The sequence below is a fragment of the Anabrus simplex genome, chromosome 2 (genome assembly GCF_040414725.1).
Source record: "Anabrus simplex isolate iqAnaSimp1 chromosome 2, ASM4041472v1, whole genome shotgun sequence".
Classification (NCBI taxonomy): Eukaryota; Metazoa; Arthropoda; class Insecta; order Orthoptera; family Tettigoniidae; genus Anabrus; species Anabrus simplex.
In genome coordinates, this window is record NC_090266.1 from 951,310,658 (window position 1) to 951,333,828 (window position 23,171).

Genomic DNA, 23,171 nt, shown 5'->3' on the forward strand with positions numbered 1-23,171 from the left:
TGACAGCTGGGAAAAATTATGAAACTTCATAATTTCGTGTCAAGAGCAATCCTATCTCATGTTCAGAACCAGTACTAGTCTTCACAGTTTTATTTTACTATACTGACTTCTAACAAGGAGTAATATGATATAAAGCAAATTCAAACACAGATTTTAAATTAGAAGATTCGTCTCTAGATGGCCAAGATCTACAAGCAGACGTGCTGTAGACTTCATTTAATAAGCCAGCATGTTGCTTATAGTTTATTTTGATGCACTATTCACTTGCAACAGTTAATTCTTCAATTCTTAGGGCACCATAAATTGAGAATACAGGAAAGGAATATGGAGATCATTATTATTGCTGACAGAACATGCAGTCTTTTGAAGCAGTATACATGTCTTCCTTTTGCATTGCTGAAGAGAATATTATTAGTTTCTTTATAATGGCACGAGGAAGAACTGTGCCAGCTGGTACTCTGTTCCCGATTTGATCCATTACTTGATGGATAAGCAAGTACAGCCCTTCAACAAATTACAGTAGAGCAGTGGAATTCCTCCTCTTCTTTGATGGAATTTTTTTTCCCCATAACTGTGCAACATCATCAGCCTTTACAGTGTCTTCATATTTCAGTCTTGGTCTTCATCTAGAATATGTCTTCTATTTGGACTTTCATGAAAAAACAATATGCTGACAAGTATTCCTCTGCAATGATGAGCCATGGTCAAACCACATCCAGGCTTAAGGCAACTGATATAGAAAGGCAGTAGTTTCCCACTTTCATATGCATAGGGAAAAGGTGCCAATTTGTACCAAGAGCAAGATGTATAATTGTTTATTGTTTTGGAAAGAACTAAGCATTTGTGGAGAGAGGAGGGAATATAAAAGGAGACAATGCCCACAATATTGTTCTATTGTACTTTTTACTTCTTTAAATATTTTATACATATGGACAACAGAAATCTTCTGATAAGAATAAAAATCAGCTTTAAAAATGTTAACTACCTGCTGGAACCAATATCTATGTAAAATATATTTAAACAATGATCCACTGTGCTAAGACTTTATTTAGAAAGCACTTTTTGCAGTCTATCACAATACAAAGAAGTAAGAGGGAAGTGCTGTAACTTCATAACTCCCTGACAAGTACACTGCTTTTATTCCCAGGTTCACAGTCACTGAACCCTGAACAGTATTGATTACAACAAATGACAAACCATCATTGCTGGTGAAAATTTTCCTATGCGATTCTGAGGGCAAAAATGAAATTCTGGTACCAAATGGAAGGTCTACTAAGAATACATCATTGAACAAAGGCTCTTGTATGTCAGGTTTTAAAGGGGTGAAAAATGAAATGTTCAAACCTCCCATGTGTCAGCAGATATTTCAACCAATCTAACAGCTCCTATGTGAATTAGTTCAGAAGAAGCATGCATATAGTAGTTGTTGCATGGTATTGACAGAGTTAAAACTCACACCAAAACCTCTTGTGTGAACATGTTCTGAAGAGCTATGCACATACGATTACAAAATGATTTGTATCATCTCCTGTAAAATTCACTTTTGGTCACATAGGAAGATTTTCACTGACAATGATATACCAGTACAAGATGTTAAAATCAATAATGGTGTCTGCATATTCTATCAATCAATTCCAGAGTGCATTTGCCCACAAGACCCAGATCCCACCCTAGGCTTTATGGTGTGGGGCGCCATCAAACAATGAACACTGATCTGCATTCAGGGCAGTTGCCCAGGTGGCAGATTTCCTATCTGTTGTTTCCTTAGCCTTTTCTTAAATGATTTCAAAGAAATTGGAAATTTATTGAACATCTCCCTTGGTAATTTATTAACATCCCTAACTCCCCTTCCAATAAATGAATATTTGCCCCAGTTTGTCCTTTTGAATTCCAACTTTATCTTCATACTGTGATCTTTCCTACTTTTAAAGACGCCACTCAAACTTAATCATCTACTAATGTCATTCCACGCCATTTCTCCGCCTGACAGCTTGGAACATACCAATTAGTCGAGCAGCTCATCTTCTTTCTCCCAATTCTTCCCAGCCCAAACTTTACAAAACTTTTGTAATGCTACTCTTTTGTCGGAAATCACGCAGAACAAATCAAGCTGCTTTTCTTTCGATTTTTTACAGTTCTTGAATCAGGTAATCCTGGTGAGGGTCCCATACACTGGAACCATACTCTAGTTGTGGCCTTACCAGAGATTTATATGCCCTCCCCTTTACATCCTTACTACAACCCCTAAACACCCTCATAACCATGTGCAGAGATCTGTACCCTTTATTTACAATCCCATTTATATGATTACCCCAATGAAGATCTTTCCTTATATTAACACCTAGATACTTACAATGATCCCCAAAAGGAACTTTCACCCCATCAACGCAGTAATTAAAACTGAGAGAACTATTCCTATTTGTGAAACTCACAACCTGACTTTTAACCCCGTTTATCAACATACCATTGCCTCCTGTCCATCTCACAACATTATCGAGGTCACGTTGCAGTTGCTCACAATCTCGTAACTTATTTATTACTGTATAAAAATATAATCGGCAAAAAACCTTCCCTCTCAATCCACGCCTTTACTCATATCATTTATATATAAAAGAAAACAAAGGTCCAATAATACTGCCTTGGGGAATTCCCCTCTTAATTACTACACGGTCAGATACAGCTTCACCTCCTCTAATTCTCGGAGATCTATTTTCTAGAAATATAGCAACCCATTCAGTCACTCTTTTATCTAGTCCAACTGATCCACCCTATCAAATGCTTTAGACAGGTAAATCATGATACAGTCCATTTGTCCCCCTGAATCCAAGATATCTGCTATATCTTGCTGGAATCCTACAAGTTGAGCATCAGCGGAATAACCTTTCCTAAAACCGAACTGCTTTCTATCGAACCAGTTATTAATTTTGCAAACATGTCTAATATAATCAGAAATAATGCCTTCCCAAAGCTTATATGCAATGCATGTCAAACTTACTGGCCTGTAATTTTCAGCTTTATGTCTATCACCCTTTCCTTTATACACGGGGGCTACAATAGCAACTCTCCATTTATTTGGTACAGCTCCTTCAACCAAATAATAATCAAATAAGTACTTCAGATATGGTACTATATCCCAACCCATTGTCTTTAGTATATCCCCAGAAAAACTTATCAATTCCGGCCGCTTTTCTAGTTTTCAATTTTGTATATTATTGTAAATGTCATTGTTATCATATGTAAATTTTAATACTTCTTTAGCATTAGTCTCCTCCTCTATCTGGACATTATCCTTGTAACCAACAATCTTTACATACAGCTGACTGAATACTTCTGCACCCTGCGAGTTGGTCGTGCGGTTAGGAGCACGCAGCTGTGAGCTCGCATCCGGGAGATAGTGGGTTCAAATCCCATTGTCGGCAGCCCTGAAGATGGTTTTCCGTGATTTCCCATTTTTACACCAGGCAAATGCTGGGGCTGTACCTTAATTAAGGCCACGGCCGCTTCCTTCCAATTCCTAGGCCTATCCTGTCCCATTGTCGCCATAAAACCTATCTGTGTCGGTGCAACGTAAAGCAAATAGCAAAAAAATAATAATAATAATTTAAAAAAATACTTCTGCCTTTTGAAGGTCATCCATCACATACACACTCCCCTTGCTCATTAATTATTCCTGGAATGTCCTTCTTGGAACCTGTTTCTGCCTTGAAGTACCTATACATACCCTTCCGTTTTTCACTAATATTTGTATGACTGCCAATTATGCTTGCCATCATGTTATCCTTAGCTGACTTATTTGCTAGATTTAATTTCCTAGTAAGTATCTTCAATTTCTCCTCACTTCCACAGCCATTTCTAACTATTTCTCTCCAGTCTGCACCTCCTTCTTAGTCTCTTTAGATCTCTATTATAATAAGGTGGATCTTTACCATTCCTTACCACCTTTAAAGGTATAAACCTGTTTTCACATTCCTCAACAATTGCTTTAAATCCATGCCAGAGTATGTTTACATTTTTATTTACCGTTTTCTACCGATCATAGTTACTTTTTAGAAACTGCCCCATGCCTGCTTTATCAGCCATATGGTAGTCTACTGCCTAATAGTCCTACTTTTAAGACCTTCCTTTCTATCACATTTATTTTTAACTATGACAAAAACAGCTTTGTGATTACTAATGCGCTCTATTTCTTTAGTTTCTCTATAGAGCTCATCTGAATTTACCACCACCACATCTAGGATATTTTTCCCTCTAGTTGGTTCCATTACTTTCTGAATCAGCTGTCCTTCCTATATTAGCTTATTTGCCATTTGTTGGTCATGCTTCCTGTCGTTCGCATTTCCTTCCCAATTGATATTTGGTAAATTCAAATCTCCCGCTACAATCACATTCCTTTCCATGTAGTTTCCCACATAGCTGATTTTCTTATCAAATAATTCTGAATCCATGTCAGCGCTACCTTTTCTCGGTCTGTACACTCCAAAGACATCAAGTTGCCTATTATCTTTGGAAATGAGCCTTACACCTAGAATTTCATGTTTCTCATCTTTATTTTTTTCATAGCTTACAAATTCTTCTTTCACCAGAATGAATACTCCCCCCTCCCACCATTCCTATCCTATCTCTACGATACACTCTCCAGTTCCGTGAGAAAATTTCTGCATCCATTATATCATTTCTCAGCCATGATTGAACTCCTATTACAATATCTAGTAAATATACATATCTATTAAAATAATTGATTCTATTCCTTTCTTTACAATACTTCTACAGTTCAACACTAACAATTTTATGTCATCCTTACTTGACTTCCAGATCTCTGTACCCTTATCACCGCTCCCTAGACCACAACGTTTCTCTGAATGTACCTACCTATTAACCTTCCAAACAAATTTCCTAACTTATACGTACCACTGCGGTTTAAGTGAAGGCCATCTGAGCGCAGATCCTTATCTCCTTCTCACCCATTAGGATCTAGAAATTTCACTCCCAGTTTCCCCACATACCCACTCCACTTTATATTAGAATTAAAACAAATTAAATAGACAAGTCATCAAGCCATACCAGCATACTCCTTATTACATTCAAGTAATCAAATGATTACTGTACATAATTTTAAGAAAGAAATGTGCACACCAGTGACTTTTAAACTTTATAAAAGGCAATAAACTATCAAATTATTAATCAAAAATATGCATCGGCAAGTTATGAAAATGGATTAAATTTGTAAACATTCACAAATCGTTTCTTTCTGATTAAAAAGTTAGTGTTCTTTACATGTTAATATCTTCATGCACTATTCAGAGACACACGATTCCATACAGAAATGTATAAAAAGCATGTATTAAGTAAGTTAAAAGAAAGTCAGTTGCATAGCCTTTTAGCTCCTTTCTGTGACAAGATCCAAAATATCTGATTATAGAATTCTATACATGCAAATGCCACTTAGTCCATTCAAGAAGAAAATAACATATCAAAAATACATTTTCTAATTTTACAATAGTTTTCTTTGGCAGTAAAATGATTCCTCCACTTCACTAGATGAAGATACATATTTACAGTAACTTAAAAACCTACCTAGTCCTACGTGCAGTGGATGGCACAATAATTTCCTCATATCACAGTTATCTTAAGTCAAAGGTCCCTCTCAGAACAAAGGTTCATTAAAGGCACAAATATGTTACATATATTAAAATTCATACATCTCTGAGAGAACAAAGCTTCTCAAAATTACAGCCAGAAACAATATCCCACATAAGTTTTAAAAATAAATTCAAGGGACACAAGTCTTCATCCTGATCACATCCTGGTAGCCGCACTATTTTTTCTTGGTGTAATGTGAGCACGTAGTAGCCATCAAAACACCTGGAAATGAAAATAAGAAGAGTCTTGATTTCCAATATTATAAATCTTACAAGAGATGGTGCAAACTTTCAAAAGGGTTGAAATAGTAAGAAAATAGAAGTTCCTTCAAATGACTTCCTAATCCAAAATGAGTCATTTATACACATAAACAATGCTCTCTTCTAGTGACATTTGTACTAAGAAAAATACCTCACTCAGAATGCACTGATTAGAAAACACACACAAATATTCAAAATATTCATCAACAATATCACTAACACAATCTATCCTAATATAAGGATGCCACAACTACATCTCAGTTAATATTGACCAGCCCCTAGGCAAACACCGCCCCTTCTATTTCAGAGAACCCATTCACTAGAGAGGTCAGCATAATTATTCCTAGGCGTCATACCAAGCCATGCAATACTTTTTCTGAAATCTACCACCCAAGAGAGAATAAAGGCAACATTGTGACTTTCAACAAAAAAAAAGTAGATAACTGGAGTACATGTTTATTTGTGTTGCTATAAACTCGTATCCTCATACTCCTTGAGGTAGATCAGCTCTTTTCAGACATAGCCACCAATGGAGGTGAACTGCATGTACTTGTATAATTACATACCAATCCTACCGCCAATCTCAAATCTCTGACATTACTAGGAATCAAACCCAGCACTCTGATGTCAGCTAATAATTCCAATATAATTGGCCTGCTATTGGAAATTATAAATTCTCCAGCAAACTCATTCTTGGTTGCCAGCGTTTTACCCCAGTGTGCCAATTTGGGCTCATCAGTGGGTAGCTAGCACACCTACCAAGACGCATGGCTAGTGCATGTATTGGAGGCCACTGCAAAGGCTACTTCGAGCCCCAGGCAGTGCTAATACACTATGATTCTAGTTCCCTGCGGAAATCAATATCTATATCGTCAGCTAACAGTGCTTACCATTACACTGTGGAAATGGACTGTGTTGCTATGAACATGGTGAATAAGGGCTGAGCAGCTACTGCAGAACACCATAAACATACAGTGCAACAACTTATCATCATAATCATCATCATCAATTTCCCTTTCCCAGCTGATGCAAGGTGGGGGCAAATATGGTTTCTCTCCACTTTGCCCTGTCTCTCTAACATTCCTCATCCAACAGTGTTCCAGTCCAGGTTCCGTTGTCCTATGCTGTTCTTCACAGAGTCCATCCATCGTAATCTTGGTTTCCCTCATCTTTTCTTCCCTATCATCTGTCTTCCCGGTGCTTGTCTTGGCAGTCTTTCTTCTTTCATCTGCCTGATATGTCTAAACCACCTCAATCTGTTCTGTTTTCTGTTCCAGTTTGTCATTTAGTTTTTTGCACATCTAGCTCTTTTTGTATGTCTTCATTTCTCACTCTATCCCTCCTTTTCTTCTGTACCCCAGGAATTTCATTTCAGCTGCCTGTACTCTACTATCATCTCTCTGAGACACTGTCCAGGTTTCAGCTACATATGTCATTGCAGGTAAGTAATATCCCATGTACATCATTTCTTTATCCTTCATTGGTACATCTTCATTTCATATTAATCTTCATACCTGGTGGTGAAAGGCACTCTCCAGTTGTATCCTCCTACTAATTTCCATATCCAGTCTTCCATTTTCTGTCAGTTCACTTCCCAAGTATTTGAAGTGTTCTGCTATTTCCAGTTCCTTTTTTCCAATTTTGTTATCTCCTTTTCCTTTTTTTACTTCCTCTACTCATCGCCATTGTCTTGCTCTTCTCCACGTTGAGGATTAATTCCAATTGTTCAGTCCTTCTATTCAGTACATTTAGCTGCTGTTGTACCTGCTGCTCATCTTCTCCCCCTCTTCACATCATCATCTGCAAACATCATTAATTAATCCTTTCCCCATTACAATCTTCCCTTGCTGCCTTTACGATATCATCATCATTATGAACAGTAAAGGTGATAACACTCTTGCTCGTTTTAGCCCATTGCCAATTCCAAACCATTCTGGTCTGTCCGATGTTGTCTTCACACAGTGGCAACAGCTATCATATAGAACTATTGTTTTTATCATTGTCAATAGTTCCGTGGCAAAGATCCTGTGTGGCAGGCTTTCCCAAACTTTTGATCTGCGGGTGCTGTTGTATGCATATCCTAAGTCTATGAAAGTCATTACTACATCCTTTCCATATTATCATCCCTTTTCTATGATCTGACTCAGAATGAAAATAGGTTCTACTATTGACTTGCCAATTCTGAATCGAAATTGTTCCTCTTGTAACTGATCTTTCATCTTTCCTCCAATTCTTCTTTATAATATCCTTTCCATTATCTTGGCACCGTGGGACAGGAAGGTGATTCATATATCATATATCCCAGTGATTGCAGTTCAAGTCCCTGAAGTAGGAGTAGTTTTGATAGAAATATTTGAAAAATTATTGTACACAACCTAGTATTTTTCAGCAGGCCTAATTAAGGACACTTTTATTCTCCGTCCCGTGGAGTAGGGAAAATAATAGTAATCCACAAGCTGTAGTAATCACATAACCACATTTCAGTAGAATTGTAGTGAAGATAAGGTATAATATATTAGATAGTATCTAGCCAGTTATATTCGTGTTTTTCTTCGTGTACGGCAATTCTTTCGCTACTTAAGCATTTAAATAAAGTCAGTGTAGTGTACCGGTAGTGTAGATACATTGTAGTATAGATACAGTACATTTAGATAGTGCCGTATCTTGCCTGCTATATTCGTGTGTTATCTTTCGTGTGTATTAGACCGTAATACTAATAATAATTTGTCTAAGCATTTAGCTTCGTTGGTAATCTTTGAGTACAGTAGTTCTTGCAAATTTCATTTATGTTTGTGCTTAGTAGTGACATACAGTACCGGTATTGTAATTAGGGTACGCCTGAAAGTAGTTTAAAAATTACTGTAGTGTACAGTAGTATACGAGTAATATCCTATTAGAATTTAGTGTGCTTATTTTATTATTGTAAAATATTTGTGTAGTACTAGAGGTATCCGTAGAAACTCTTACTAAAATACTGTTGTTGTAATTAGGATTGGCTTAATTGCAGATTGGAATTGTGTAGTTCTTGTGTATTACTTTCGATATTCAGTAATTAACAGCAGCTTTTATCCTGTTAGGGGTTGTAGGATAAAAAAATAGAGCACGACTAAGTAGTATTGTAGTGTAGTCTAATATTAATTACCTTATTGTGTGATCTTTGAGTACTATCCCAGACAATATATCCCTCTGTTCATTTATTTTTTGCAAATAAGTTATGTTATTTTTAATTTCATTTTTTCCGTAAAGAATGGCTAAGGAGCGCGAGTGTACGAACTGTGGGTGTGGCGAGGCATTGAGGGGTATGAGAGAGGAGTTGGAAAGTTTTAAGGAGATAATTAGGATTCTCACAGAAGACAGGAAGGAAGATAGGACTCCCTCAAACAATGTACAGGTTACAGTAGGTGTACAAGAGGGAGGGGAAGGAAAGGGGGGAGTTGTAGAAGACAGGTGGTCTACTGTTCTAAGGGGAAGGAGATTGCAGGCTAAGGGCTCTATTCAGGATCAGAATTCAGGACAGGTGTCTGTGCGAAATCGGTACGAGTCACTCCAGGTAGAACAACAGAGGGAAGATGAGGGACAGGGAACTGTTGGTGAGATGTGTGGAAGTAGGAGGAAGGGAAAAGGTAGGAAAGGGAAATGTAGAGTAGAGGATAGGAAAAGACAGGTGGAACAGGGTCATGGAAAGGAGAAAAGAGAGGAGGAAGTAGCTTCTGCAGCTATCAGGAAAGACAGGGCTGACCAGGAGGGGAGGGGATCAAATGAGGTGGGTAGGGTTGAGGCTCTGGTCATGGGGGATTCCATCGTTAGACACGTAGAGAAAGTGTGTGGAGGAAAGGGAACCAGGGTAGAATGTTATCCAGGAATTAGGTTGAGACAGATGTTAAGGAAAGTAGAAGACAGGGAGGAGGGGAAGGAGAAGGTGATAGTGTTTCACGTTGGTACCAACAACGTAAGGCAAGCTGATATAAGTACCAACATAGTTGGAGATGTGTGGGATCTGGTAAATGCAGCACGGGTGAAGTTTAAGAAAGCGGAGATTGTTATTAGTGGAATACTGTGTAGGAGGGATACTGACTGAAGGGTGATTGGGGATTTAAATGAGACTATGGAGTGGGTATGTGGGAAACTGGGAGTGAAATTTCTAGATCCTAATGGGTGGGTAAGAGATAAGGATCTGCGCTCAGATGGCCTTCATTTAAACCGCAGTGGTACGTATAAGTTAGGAAATTTGTTTGGAAGAGTAATAGGGAGGTACATTCAAGGAAACGGGATGGCCTAGGGAGCGGTGATAAGGGAACAGGGAACTGGAAATCAAGTAGGGATGACATAAAATTGTTAGTGTTGAACTGTAGAAGTATTGTAAAGAAAGGAATAGAATTAATTTAATAGATATATATTTACCAGATACTGTAATAGGAGTTGAATAATGGCTGAGAAATGATATAATGGATGCAGAAATTTTCTCACCGCACTGGAGTGTGTATCGTAGAGATAGGCTAAGAATGGTGGGAAGGGGAGTGTTCATTCTGGTGAAAGAAGAATTTGTAAGCTACGAAAAAGTTAAAGATGAGACACATGAAATTCTAGGTGTAAGGCTCATTTCTAAAGATAATAGACAACTTGATATATTTGGAGTGTACAGATCGGGAAAGGGTAGCACTGACGCGGATTCAGAATTATTTGATAAGATAGTCCGCTATGTGGGAAACGACATGGAAAGAAATGTGATTGTAGCGGGAGATCTGAATTTGCCAGATGTCAATTGGGAAGGAAATGTGAACGACAGGAAGCATGACCAAAAAATGGCAAATAAGTTAATATGGGAAGGACAGCTGATTCAGAAAGTGATGGAACCAACCAGAGGGAAAAATATCCTGGATGTGGTGCTGATAAAACCAGATGAGCTCTATAGGGAAACTGAAGTAATAGATGGTATTAGTGATCATGAAGCTGTTTTTGTGGTAGTTAAAAATAAATGTGATAGAAAGGAAGGTCTTAAAAGTAGGACTATTAGGCAGTACCATATGGCTGATAAAGCAGGCATGAGGCAGTTTCTAAACTGTAACTATGATCGGTGGAAAACGGTAAATAAAAATGTAAACAGACTCTAAGATGGGTTTAAAGAAATTGTTGAGAAATGCGAAAGCAGGTTTGTACCTTTAAGGGTGGTAAGGAATGGTAAAGACCCACCTTATTATAATACAGAAATAAAGAGACTAAGGAGGTGCAGACTGGAAAGAAATAGAGTTAGAAATGGCTGTGGAAGTAAGGAGAAATTGAAGGAACTTACTAGAAAATTGAATCTAGCAAAAAAAGCAGCCAAGGATAACATAATGGCAAGCATAATTGGCAGTCATACAAATTTTAGTGAAAAATGGAAGGGTATGTATAGGTATTTTAAGGCAGAAACAGGTTCCAAGAAGGACATTCCAGGAATAATTAATGAACAGGGGGAGTGTGTATGTGAGGATCTTCAAAAGGCAGAAGTATTCAGTCAGCAGTATGTAAAGATTGTTGGTTACAAGGATAATGTCGAGATAGAGGAGGAGACTAAGGCCAAAGAAGTAATAAAATTTACATATGATAACAATGACATCTATATATATAAAATAAGAGTTTTGTCTGTACATTGCTCAGAATTTGAAAAGAATGGTATTTCTGTATCGGTCATGTCCACAGTAACAAGAAAATGCATTTTTTTACTTTTCCGTAATTTCTGTCTGTCTATTCGTCTGTCTGTATGTATGTACACGCATCACGAGAAAACGGCTGAAGAGAATTTATTGAAAATCGGAATGTAAAATCTGGTGATGAACCGCTACAATCTAGGCTATAAATTATTTTAATCATGCTGAGTGCAATGGTAGTTTAGGGGAAGGCCTGAAATTTAATTCTCAAATATTTGTTATTAGTTGTTCCATCGTAACTAAAATCGGTATGCAAATTCGGGGAATAAGTCACTACAATCTAGGCCATAAATAACTTTATTCACGCTGAGCGTAATGGTAGTTTAGGGGAAGGCCCAAAATGTAATTCTCGAATATTTGTGTTATTAGTGGTCTTAGTGACAATTACTATATAAATAAAGTTACATAGTATTAAATTTCCGATTATTTATGTCTTATACATTTTGACCGTACCGGCTATGATAACGGAGATATTCATGAATATGGATTTTTGTTGCTAAGATCATATCAGCGCCGTCACGAGAAAATGGGTAAACAGAATTGAATGAAAATCGGTATGTAAAGTCGGGGAATAAGGAACTACAGTCTATGCTATAATTAATTTTATAAGACGGCCTTACATTACAGAGTCGAAAGAAAACTGAATGTGAAGGCCTACAATACAGAAAGCTCATAACATTGATCAGACTCTCCCCTTCCCTTTCTAACACCCATCAAGTACACTTTATAATCTCCTATCTCTTCCTCATTATCTCCCCTTACCTGAATATCACTTACTCCTAGCACATCCAGATGCATCCTCTTTCCTGACTCAGCCAGTTCTACTTTCTTTCTTCCATAAGCCCCATTAATATTGATAGCTCCCCATCGAATTCCATTTCTTCTGAAGCCAAATGGTTCTTCTCCCAACTCAGCTTCAACTTGTTTTTCTGTTCTTCTGTAAATAATACGTGTCAAAATTTTGCAGGCATGAGATACTAAACTAATGGTGCGGTAGTTTTCAAACCTGTCAGCACTGGCTTTCCATCTGAGCTCTTAATATTCATACACCTAGATTTCCTTTCTCCAAAGGTTTCCTTGATTTTCCTGTATGCAGCATCTACCTTTCCCAGGACCATACAACGTTCGACATCCTTCTACTTCTCCTTCAGCCATTCTTTCTTAGCTACCTTGCACTTTCTATCCACTTGATTCTTTAATTGCCTGTATTCTTTTCTGCCCTCTTCATTTCTAGCATTCTTGTATTTTCGTCGTGCATCGATCAGGTCTAGTATCTCCCGAGTTATCCAATGATTCTTAGTTGATCTTTTCTTCCTTCCTAACATCTCTTCAGCAGCCCTACTGACTTCAGTTTTCATGACTATCCACTCTTCCTCTATTGTGTTTCCTTCAGCCGTTTCATTTAGGCCTTGTGCCACATGTTCCTTGAAACAATCCCTCACACTCTTTTCTTTCAACTTGTCTAGATCCCATCTTTTTGCATTCTTTCCTTTCTTCAATTTCTTCAACTTCAGATGGCATTTCATGACCAACAAGTTGTGGTTAGAGTCCACGTCTGCTCCTGGGAAAGTTTTGTAATCCAACACCTGGTTTCTGAATCTCTGCCTAATCATAATGAAGTCTATTTGATACCTTCCAGTGTCTCCAGGTCTCATCCACGTATACAGCCGTCGTTTGTGGTGTTTGAACCAAATATTGGCAAGGACTAAATTATGATCAGTGCAGAATTCAACCAGCCAAGTTCCTCTTTCATTCCTTTGTCCCAATCCGAATTCTCCTACTGTATTACCTTCTCCTCCTTGGCCTACCACTGCATTCCAGTCTCCCATCACAATTAGATTCTCGTCACCTTTTACATATTGTATTAAATCTTCTATCTCTTCATATATTCATTCGATTTCCTCATCATCCGCTGAACTAGTAGGCATATAGACCCGCACTATTGTAGTGGGCATTGGTTTGGTGTCTATCTTGATGACAATAATTCTTTCACTATGCTGGTCGTAGAAGCTTACCCGCTGCCCTATTTTCTTATTCATTATTAAACCATTATAAAACTCCTGCAATTCCCCTGTCTGATTTCGTGTTGATAATTCGGTAGTCGCCTGACCAAAAATCCTGTTCTTCCTGCCAACGTACTTCACTTATAACAACTACACCTAACTTTAGTCTATCCATCTCCCTTTTCAAATTCTCTAACCTACCACAACGATTCAAACTTCTAACATTCCACGCTCTGACTCGCTCTTCCTATTTAGGTCTCTCAAACCTCTGTTGAATTCTCACCTCAAAATTGAGTGTCCTATTTCATCAGCATCAACAGCCTCTTCTTGTTCTAGAACCTTATCTACTACTTTCCCTTGAAACAACTGTTTAATATGTTCCTGCTAGCTTTCTGCCTTGCTTTCCTTCCCTCTCTCTCTCTCTCTCTCTCTCTCTCTCTCTCTCTCTCTCTCTCTCTTTTTTTTGGGGGGGGGGGGCAAGGTGCTTTACGTCGCACTGACACAGATAGGTCTTATGACGATGATGGGACAGGAAAGGACTAGGAGTGGGAAGGAAGCGTCTATGGCCATAATTAAGGTACAGCCCCAGCATTTGCCCGGTGCAAAAATGGGAAACCACAGAAAACCATCTTCAGAACTGCATACGGTGGGATTCGAACTCACTATCCCCAGAATGCAAGCTCACAGTTGTGCAACCCTAACCGCAAAGCCAACTCGCTCGGTTTCTTCTTTACCTACAAGTGTTTTTTTCTTTTTTTTGCTATTTGTTTTACGTCGCACCGACACAGATATGTCTTATGGCGACGATGGGATAGGAAAGGCCTAGGATTGGGAAGGAAGCGGCCGTGGCCTTAAGGTATAGCCCCAGCATTTGCCTGGTGTGAAAATGGGAAACCACGGAAAACCATCTTCAGGGCTGCCGACAGTGGGGTTCGAACCCACAATCTCCCGATTACTGGATACTGGCCGCACTTAAGCGACTGCAGCTATCGAGCTCGGTACAAGTGGTTTTCCATCTGAGGTCTTAATATTCATACACCAAGTTTTCTTTCTCCAAAGATTTCCTTGACTTCTCTGTATGCAGCATCTACCTTTCCTACAACCTTACAACCTTCAACGTTGTTCTTGCATTTCTCTTTCAGCCATTCTTCCTTAGTTGATCTGCACTTTCATTTTACTTCATTCTTTAATTGCCTGTAATCCTTGCTGCCCTCCTCATTTTTTCATTCTTGTAGTTTCGTCGTTCATCAATCAGGTCTAATATTTCCTGATTTATCAATTGATTCTTACGTTATCTTATTATTCTTCCTATCCTTTCATCAGCAGCCCTACTGATCTTATTCTCTTCATCTATTGTGTTTCCTTCAGCCTTCTCACTTAGTCCTTGTGAAGCATGTTGCTTGAAATAATCCCTCACACTATTTTCTAACAACTTATCTATATCCCCATCTTCTAGCATTCCTTCCTTTCTTCCTTCAATTTATTCAATGTCAGATAACATTTATGATCAAGTTGTGGTCAGAGACCATGTCTGCTCCAGGGAATTTCTTGCTACCCAACACCAGGTTTCTGAATCTCTGCCTAATCATAATGAAGTCTATTTTATACCTTCTTGTGTCTCCAGGTCTTATCCATGTATACAGCCCTCGTTTGTGGTGTTTGAACCAAGTAATAGCAACGACTAAATTATGATCAGTGCAGAATTCAACTAGTGACTTCCTCTTCCATTCCTTCATCTCAGTCCAAATTCTCGTACAGCATTACTTTCTCCTCCTAGGCCTACCATTTCCTTCCAGTCTCCCATCACAATTAGACTCCTGTCTCATTTAACATATTTTATTACATTTGCTATCTCTTCATATATTCTTTTGATTTCTTCTCATCAGCTGACCTAGCAGGCATATAGATGGGCACTATTGACAATAATTCGTTCACTATGCTGGTATTAGTAGTTTACCTGCTGCATTATTTTCTTATTCATTATTAAACCAACTCCAGCATTTCCCATGTTTGATTTTGTGTTGATAATTCTGTAGTTGTCTGACCTAAAATCCTGCTCTTCCTGCCAACATACTTCACTTATACCAACCAAATCTTATTTTAGTCTATCAATTTCCCTTTTCAGATTCTTTTACCCATGACGACGACTCAAACTTCTAACATTTCATGCTCCTACTTGCAGGATGTCAGTATTCATCTTCCTGATGATTTCCCCCTCCCTTGTAGTCTTCACCCGCAGATCCGAAAGGGGGACTATTTTACCTCCAGAATATTTTAACTGGGAGGAAGCCATCATCGGTATATCATTTATTCATTCATACACAAAAAGAGAACTGCATGTCCTCGGGAGTTAGTTACAGCTATAGTTTTGCATTGCTTTCACCCATGTAGCCATATCAAGACAGCTAAACCAGGTTATATATCATTACAAGGCCATAGCCAGTCAATCATCCCGAATGCCACCTTTGCAACTTCCGAAAGACTGCTATCCCCCATTCGATGAAGCATTCGTTAGTCTCGTCTCTCGACAGATGTCCATCCGATATGAATGCACCCATGGTTCGGCTATCCATTTCATTGGAACGCGCAGGCCCCTCCACCGTGACATAGTCACAAGGTTCACAGGGAAGGTCCACTGGCCTGTATGATGAAATTTAGTGAATCAAGGTTTAATACAGTAGAACCTCGATAATTCGAAATCGGTCAATTCAAAATCTCACGTAATTCGAAGAAGCTCTCGTTCCCGAAAACATGAGATACAGTTTTGCATGTTATTTAAATTGTTTAATTCGAAATACGGATAATTCGTAATTCGAAGGACAATGTCGGCCCCATTACCGAAATTCATACTTTTAATTCGAAACTGCCTTTACATTTTAAAACAATAGTATGTTACAGAGTAATTTCAACTCAAAATTTATCCGCGTCATAATAGAACGCGTGTTCCGGAACGGGGAGGGGTAGCTTTCCGCACTTACACTCACTTTGGTGGGTCTACAGCGCGTTTCATGATTGCCAAGTTGAATGAAATCGGAATTCTTTTGTATTCAACCTTTTAAGGAACGCCGTAATATCACGCAACAGGCAGTGTGCGGGAAAACAAAATGCGCGAACGCTGGCGAAGCCGACAGTTGACGAAAAAGCGTGGCTCATATAATGAATTCGTAGGGACCGAACAATACTGTCATTGCCGATGAAACTGCATTGCTTTATTTTAATGCGAGCCCAAACGGTCTTATGGTTTTAAAGGAGAAAGTGCCAGTCGGGGAATCGTACAAGGGTTGCAACTGCAATGCACTTGGAAGCAAGAAACTTTATCCCCTCGTCATAGAAAAGTTCGATAAGCTACAATGTTTTAAGGGCGTCGGACACTTTCCACCCCAGTACAAAGCATCTAAAAATGCAAACAGTACAGATATCCAAAAACTAATGCATTTGCACAGGGGAAGCAGCATAATTTATCCTCGTCTTTGAATTGTGTGATGGTTTTTCTTTCGTTGCGTGAGGTTATGTTCGTCAGTGATTTATCCAAGTGCATTATTTGAACATTGTAAATGCACCTTGTTGGATACATTTCGGAAATAGTTTTTCCATGGCATTGGAAAGGTTTAAACTGTGAATCGAGGTGATTGTATGTATTAATTGATCTTAGAATACTTTGTGACGCGGCAAGTGTTTACACTTCTGAAGTACGAGATAAGTGCCATGGCGGGAAATCGTACAAGGATAGAGTCATAGGAAAGTTTGATTTTAAGGGCATCGGGTACTTTCTGTGTAAATACAAGGCATGTAAAATGCATACAGTACTCCCATGAACAAAGCACTTGCACATGGGAGCCAGCATAGATTTCTCCTCGTCTTTGAATCGTGGTTTTTTTTTTTTTCCTTTCTTTCGTTGCGTGAGGTTATATTTGCCAGTGAGATATGCAAGTGCATTATTTGAATACTGTAAATGCACCTTTTTGGATACATTTTGGAAATAGTTCTTTTTTCATGGCATTTGAAAGGTATAAACTGTGAATCAAGGTTAACTGCATGCAGTAACGGGACTTAGAATATTTCGTAACGCGGCAAGGGTTGGTACTTCTGAATTGCGAATCGGCGGTTAATTCGAAATCACGTAATTCGAAGTCCGATTTTTGAGTCCCAACGACTTCGAATTAACAAGGTTTTACTGTATCTTCAGGAGCTAAAAACTTAATTATTGTGCAACAGACATGCACCATTCTCTCAATGCAATGACAATAAGAGAAGAGACATGAGAAGCAACCATGCAGTATAAAACATATCTAAGCACTCCTACTAACTGTGAACTTTTGCCACATTAACAAGGATTATATAACACTTCACCAGTGTCAAAAGTCTCAATTACATCTGATCCACCTTCATATATCATACAAGTTACATAATTGTAACATGCAGCAGAAACCACATCAACAACATGTTTTTAAAGAGATTCATTCACTTTCAGATTCTTCATAAACTCAAGTATTATGCTTAGCTCTGACTAGGTATCACTTACCTTGACAATACGAAGGCCAAATTTGAGCCAAATATATCAATGTTGCTGACTTTCCATAATCTTGAATGAAGAGAGTGGTAGCGATCATGTGTCAATCCACCACGGTCTTTATACAGACCCAAACGTGACAGCATCTTAAGGAGGGCTCCAGAATGGGTAAAATAAACAGTTGTCGGTGGTGTACCTGGCTGAATCAAGCTAGGGCTGTGAGAACAAATATTCATACTTAGTTCACAGCCATATATATTTTTCTTTTTAAAAGAAAGAATAGAACACTTCCTTATTTATAATAAATAGTTATATTCATCACAAACAATCTTATTTCTGCTGAACCTCTCTTACCAAGAGAACTTTGAATCAAACATTATTTTAGACCCTGGGGACAAAATGTGATAATCGCCAGTGGGCAGGGATTATTATAATCTGCAGTTATATCAAGAACAAAGAAGAGAAGGGCCTCACTAACCGTACTGCTCAGCTGGATAAGACAGTACGAAAAGAATGAGAAAACATTACACACTTTATTTCCATACAGTCGTTAAATTTTCTTTAAATTTGTCAATAAAGAATGAGAGTTAAACATTTTTTAGGCAACTTCAGCTTTCAACTATGCTTTTAAGGCATGAGCAAACATTCCAAGACATGTTCCCTCAATTCCTTTGAGCAATGTGTATATCACTTCTAATTGCATTTTCCAATGACCTAATGTAATTTGTCTGAAATTAGCTGAACTAAGAATAGAAATTAATTATGGTATCATTAATTATGAACCAAAGACAATCTGGCTTCTTGATAACAAAATATATTCTGTGATAAGTCGCATTTACGAAGGATATTCATGCTGCCACTATCTTAAGCACAAAATTTCTGTATTAAAAGGACTGGAACATTTCTCAAGTGAACTTGATAGCAATGCAAGGCAAATTTTTATTTTCTAAAGCCTCTTCATATTACTGTAGTAATACAATCAATCTGAGAGCAGAAATAAAGCATCTAGCAATGCAAGTTGTCTTGTAAGACGGAACTCTTCTGTTGACTTTCGTACAAACATGAAAAGCATTGAGATTAAAACAATCCCTTGGTAATAGTCCTTTGGAGACTAGTTAACTGCCTAAATATACTGGTAACAGAACAAATTTAGAAAAAGATAATCTCTGAATAAACTGCCATTACCAAATGCAAAAGAATGTGATCACATAAAAAAATGATATGGTGCCAAGTATCAGTACGTAATAACCATGGTTCTCCTTGTAGACATAATGTGGGTTTTTGGGCTTATGCCGTGTCAAGAAAACAAGGTGAAACTCTTTACATTTCACAGAGAACTTTGCTTCCCCTTCAGGGGAGGAATGAAAACATTGCAGCAGCAGCCGCAGCCACCTCCGCTATAATGTACAATGTATCATGTACATAACTACTATTGTAATCAACACTCACTTGTATAAATGAGACTGTGACTGCAAGAAAATAAAGCAATGATAGGTCAGAAATCCCCTCCTCACCCTCCCCAACCAAGTCAAACCACACCAACCATCAACCTACTCCTGCAACCCCCAAACCCACTGAATCTCCTGGCCAGAGAGAAAGAGTCACCTTTTAAGTGGCCCGCCCCTCCCCTCGAAGAGGGGAATGAAAACCTCTTACTTGAATTGCTTCCACTATATGTACTGGCCATGCATCTTGATAGGTGTGCTAGTTGCCAACTGATGAGCCCAAATTAGCACACTGTGGGGAAACGCTTGCAACCAAGAATGAGTTAGCTGGAAAATTTATAATTTCCAATAACGGACTATTTATATTGGAACTATGAATTTACTCATTCAGGTCAAATATCTCAGGTTGGCTATGGGATTCAATATCTATATCATCTGATGGCCTAGCAGGCATCAGTTTTTGTAAAAAAGACTAAATCTCCCACAGCGTACTGTAACGGTTCAAATCCCGTTACAAGATGATATCTGTATTTGTATTATTATTATTATTATTATTATTATTATTATTATTATTATTATTATTATTATTATTATGTCCGTATTATTATTTTATTTGTGAGATTACTATTATTGTATTATTATTATTCAATTCAATTCTGCAATGCTTGTCGCGTGATTGTAGTTAAATTGTTATGTATATATACGTGTGTGTAGATTAACACTAAAAACATGTACAGTAAGAGTTGCTGTACATCAGATGTGGATGTAGTGTATGTAATAACTTGTGACATTGTAATATTGTGAAATACTGCTAGCGTTACTGCCAAGTCATCGCTACGTCATCGTGCTCATTTAGCGGTGAGCTCACTTCGTGGAAGATACCTAGGGTGCCGCAGGCGGTTTCACCATTGCATGTAACATTTGTCACGAGGTGGAAGTAGATCATAGTTATTTCTGGAGATTGCGTAGGTGTGTCAACCAACATCTATAAAAGGTGGCTGCATATTTGTAGCGTCAGTCATTATTCAATTGGAAGGAGAGGCCACAGTTGGCCGGAGAGTGAACAAGATGGAGAGGCCTCAGTCGGTCATTAAGTCAACAGGAGTCTACGGGAAGGACAGGACTCAGTCATTAGTCATTGGTCATTGAGAGAGTGAGGCCACAGTTGGTCGGTCAGTTAGTTGAAGATACAGACGGGAAGGCTTACCACGAAGTCATAGAAGGATAGACTCTCCAAGAAGTCATCACATGGATACCTAGTAGTCAGTGAAACAAAAAGGATACATCACCAAATTAGGCTTGATACATCTACAGTAAGCACCAGATCAAAGGAATACGTCGTAATTACACTCAAAGTGTTGAAGGTACAGTCAAGTGAACCAGTGAGGGATAAATTTCATGTATAATTGTTTAATGTCCGGTCAAGAAGAATTCAAATTCATGGCTAGTTTCTTTCAGTTGCAATGTCATAATTTTATAGTCTCATCTGTTTTAAATCACAGCAGTTCTCACTATTTTATTGAAATTATTTAAAGAATATATTTTGTTCAATCAAATGAATTTATCGCTTTATTTCTAGGGTCTTACTAATAAAAAGTCCTTATACCGTTGTTTAACTCTTGTTTAGTTATACAGTGAATAAACCCTGTATAAGCGTTTTACATTTTTCTTACTAATAAACGAGGTATACGCATTGTATTACTACACAGCACGTATCCACTCGTTCCAAGGAGTAGGAATCTCTTCCTGCAGTTCACTGACGTATTTCGTACGTTCACCGCCTTTATGATCTCTTCTGCTGGTTATCTACGAGCAAAACTTTCCAGAAAGTCGCACAGTAGCACGGCATATCGAAAAGGCAGTGGCAACACTAAGTGAGACAGCTGGAAATTCGCTTATACTTATATAAATATTTCTTCAGCTTGCTTGTGTAATGAACGCCAAAAAAAGAAATGGAATGGCTTAAGAAAAGATCAATAGCTCCTAACTGGGATAGTACGGAAAACGTAAGCAATTGTAATTGAATCGGCGAGTTGAAAAGGGTACACATTCCAAAATCCTTATTTTTCAGGAGAAAGGAAAACCTGTCTTGTAGCTAAACGAAAGGTTAGATCAAAAAAGTTTCTATTAGGCATTTATACATCATATTTCTACGTATTCAACTACAAAGTATGGAAATCATATTGCGTACGGTTTTCAAGATATACCATTTTTTATGTCAAGGAATATGTCCCTTTTTATACTCAAATTTGAGAAAGATCTAAGATCTTTGTAGAGGCAGATAATGTATAATAAACTCGCTATTTAAAGTCTATTAAGCAGTAACACCTTATTACACAAACATACGCCCAACCATCATTTCTTTTATAGTTATTAATTGTCATTCCGTGAGACAGCTGGAAATTGACTTATATTGATATCAACATTTCTTCAGCTTGCTTGTGTAATGAACGCCAAAAAAGAAATGGAAAAGCTTAAGAAAAATATCAAAAGCTCCTAACTGGGGTAGTACGGAAAACGTAAGCAATTGTAATTGAATCGGCGAGTTGAAAAGAGTAGGCCTACACATTCCAAAATCCTTACTTTTCAGGAGAAAGGAAAACCTGTTTTGTAGCTAAACGAAAGGTTAGATCAAAAAAGTTTCTATTAGGCATTTATACATCATATTTCTACGTATTCAACTACAAAGTATGGAAATCATATTACGTATGGTTTTCAAGTTATGCCACTTTTTATCTCGAGGAATATGTCCCCTTGTATACGGTAGGTACCTACTCAATTAAGAAAGATCTTTGTAGGGACAGATAAAAGTGTATAATAAACTCGCAATATCAAAGGTCTATTAAGCTATAACATATTTTTACACAAAAATACGCCCAACCATCATTTCTTTTATAGTTATTCATTGTCATTCCGTCTCTTTAAAGTGTTTTACTTTACGAAGATGTCTAGCTTCCATAACCTCTGAATGGTGTACCGTATGTCTTCTATGTTTAAAATATCGTGAAGATCATCAACGTTATCGTCATTCTTTCCACGTGTGTTCAATGTTAAATGGATAAGTCGAATATTTTACAACGATTATATTACTGTCGACAATAAATACCACGAAAATAAACTGCTCACACGTTTCTTTTTTTCCGCTACACGCTGCTATACAACGCTTATACAAGGGTCCTGGACTGTATAAGCAATTCAGTGAATAACTATAACAGATGTATACACAGGAGGCTTATACACGGTTTATTAGTAACGAATTTCGCGTAAACGGTGTATAAACCTTGTATAAAAGTTATACACCGTTTATTAGTAAGACGGCTAGAGTAAAATTTCTTAACCTCAAATTTAATGGGGAAACCGAATGCCAATCTCAGAACTTATATGGTATGTTGTCACAAGTAAGCTTATTACCCCACACCCTAAAGATATTCAAGAATCTCATTCATTCTCTTATTGCTGCATTGAGTTGTAGCTGGCGCCCTTCAAATAACGTATGTGTAAGTAAGCAGGTAAGAACTAAGTGTGAGTACAAGGTCTGACGATTGTGTATTTTATTTAATGAATATTAATTTTCATATTTTTCAATTTAAATTCAGATTAGTATATTTTCAAGTAGTAAACGAGCA

At 37.9% G+C, this 23,171-nt stretch overlaps 1 protein-coding gene across 2 annotated transcripts in view; it reads right to left on the reverse strand.

Moving 5' to 3' along the window:
• Positions 1-884: 884 nt before the first annotated feature.
• Positions 885-23,171, reverse strand: part of LOC136864572 (multiple inositol polyphosphate phosphatase 1) — a 120,488-nt gene continuing 98,201 nt past the window's right edge. For both annotated transcript variants that reach the window (XM_067141751.2, XM_067141750.2), the window contains 2 exons: positions 18,113-18,316; positions 885-5,862 (listed from right to left, as the gene is read on the reverse strand). In XM_067141751.2, coding sequence (XP_066997852.2) covers positions 5,694-5,862; positions 18,113-18,316 — 373 coding nt within the window. In that variant the 3' untranslated portion in view covers positions 885-5,693. The remainder of the gene's footprint in view (positions 5,863-18,112; positions 18,317-23,171) is intronic.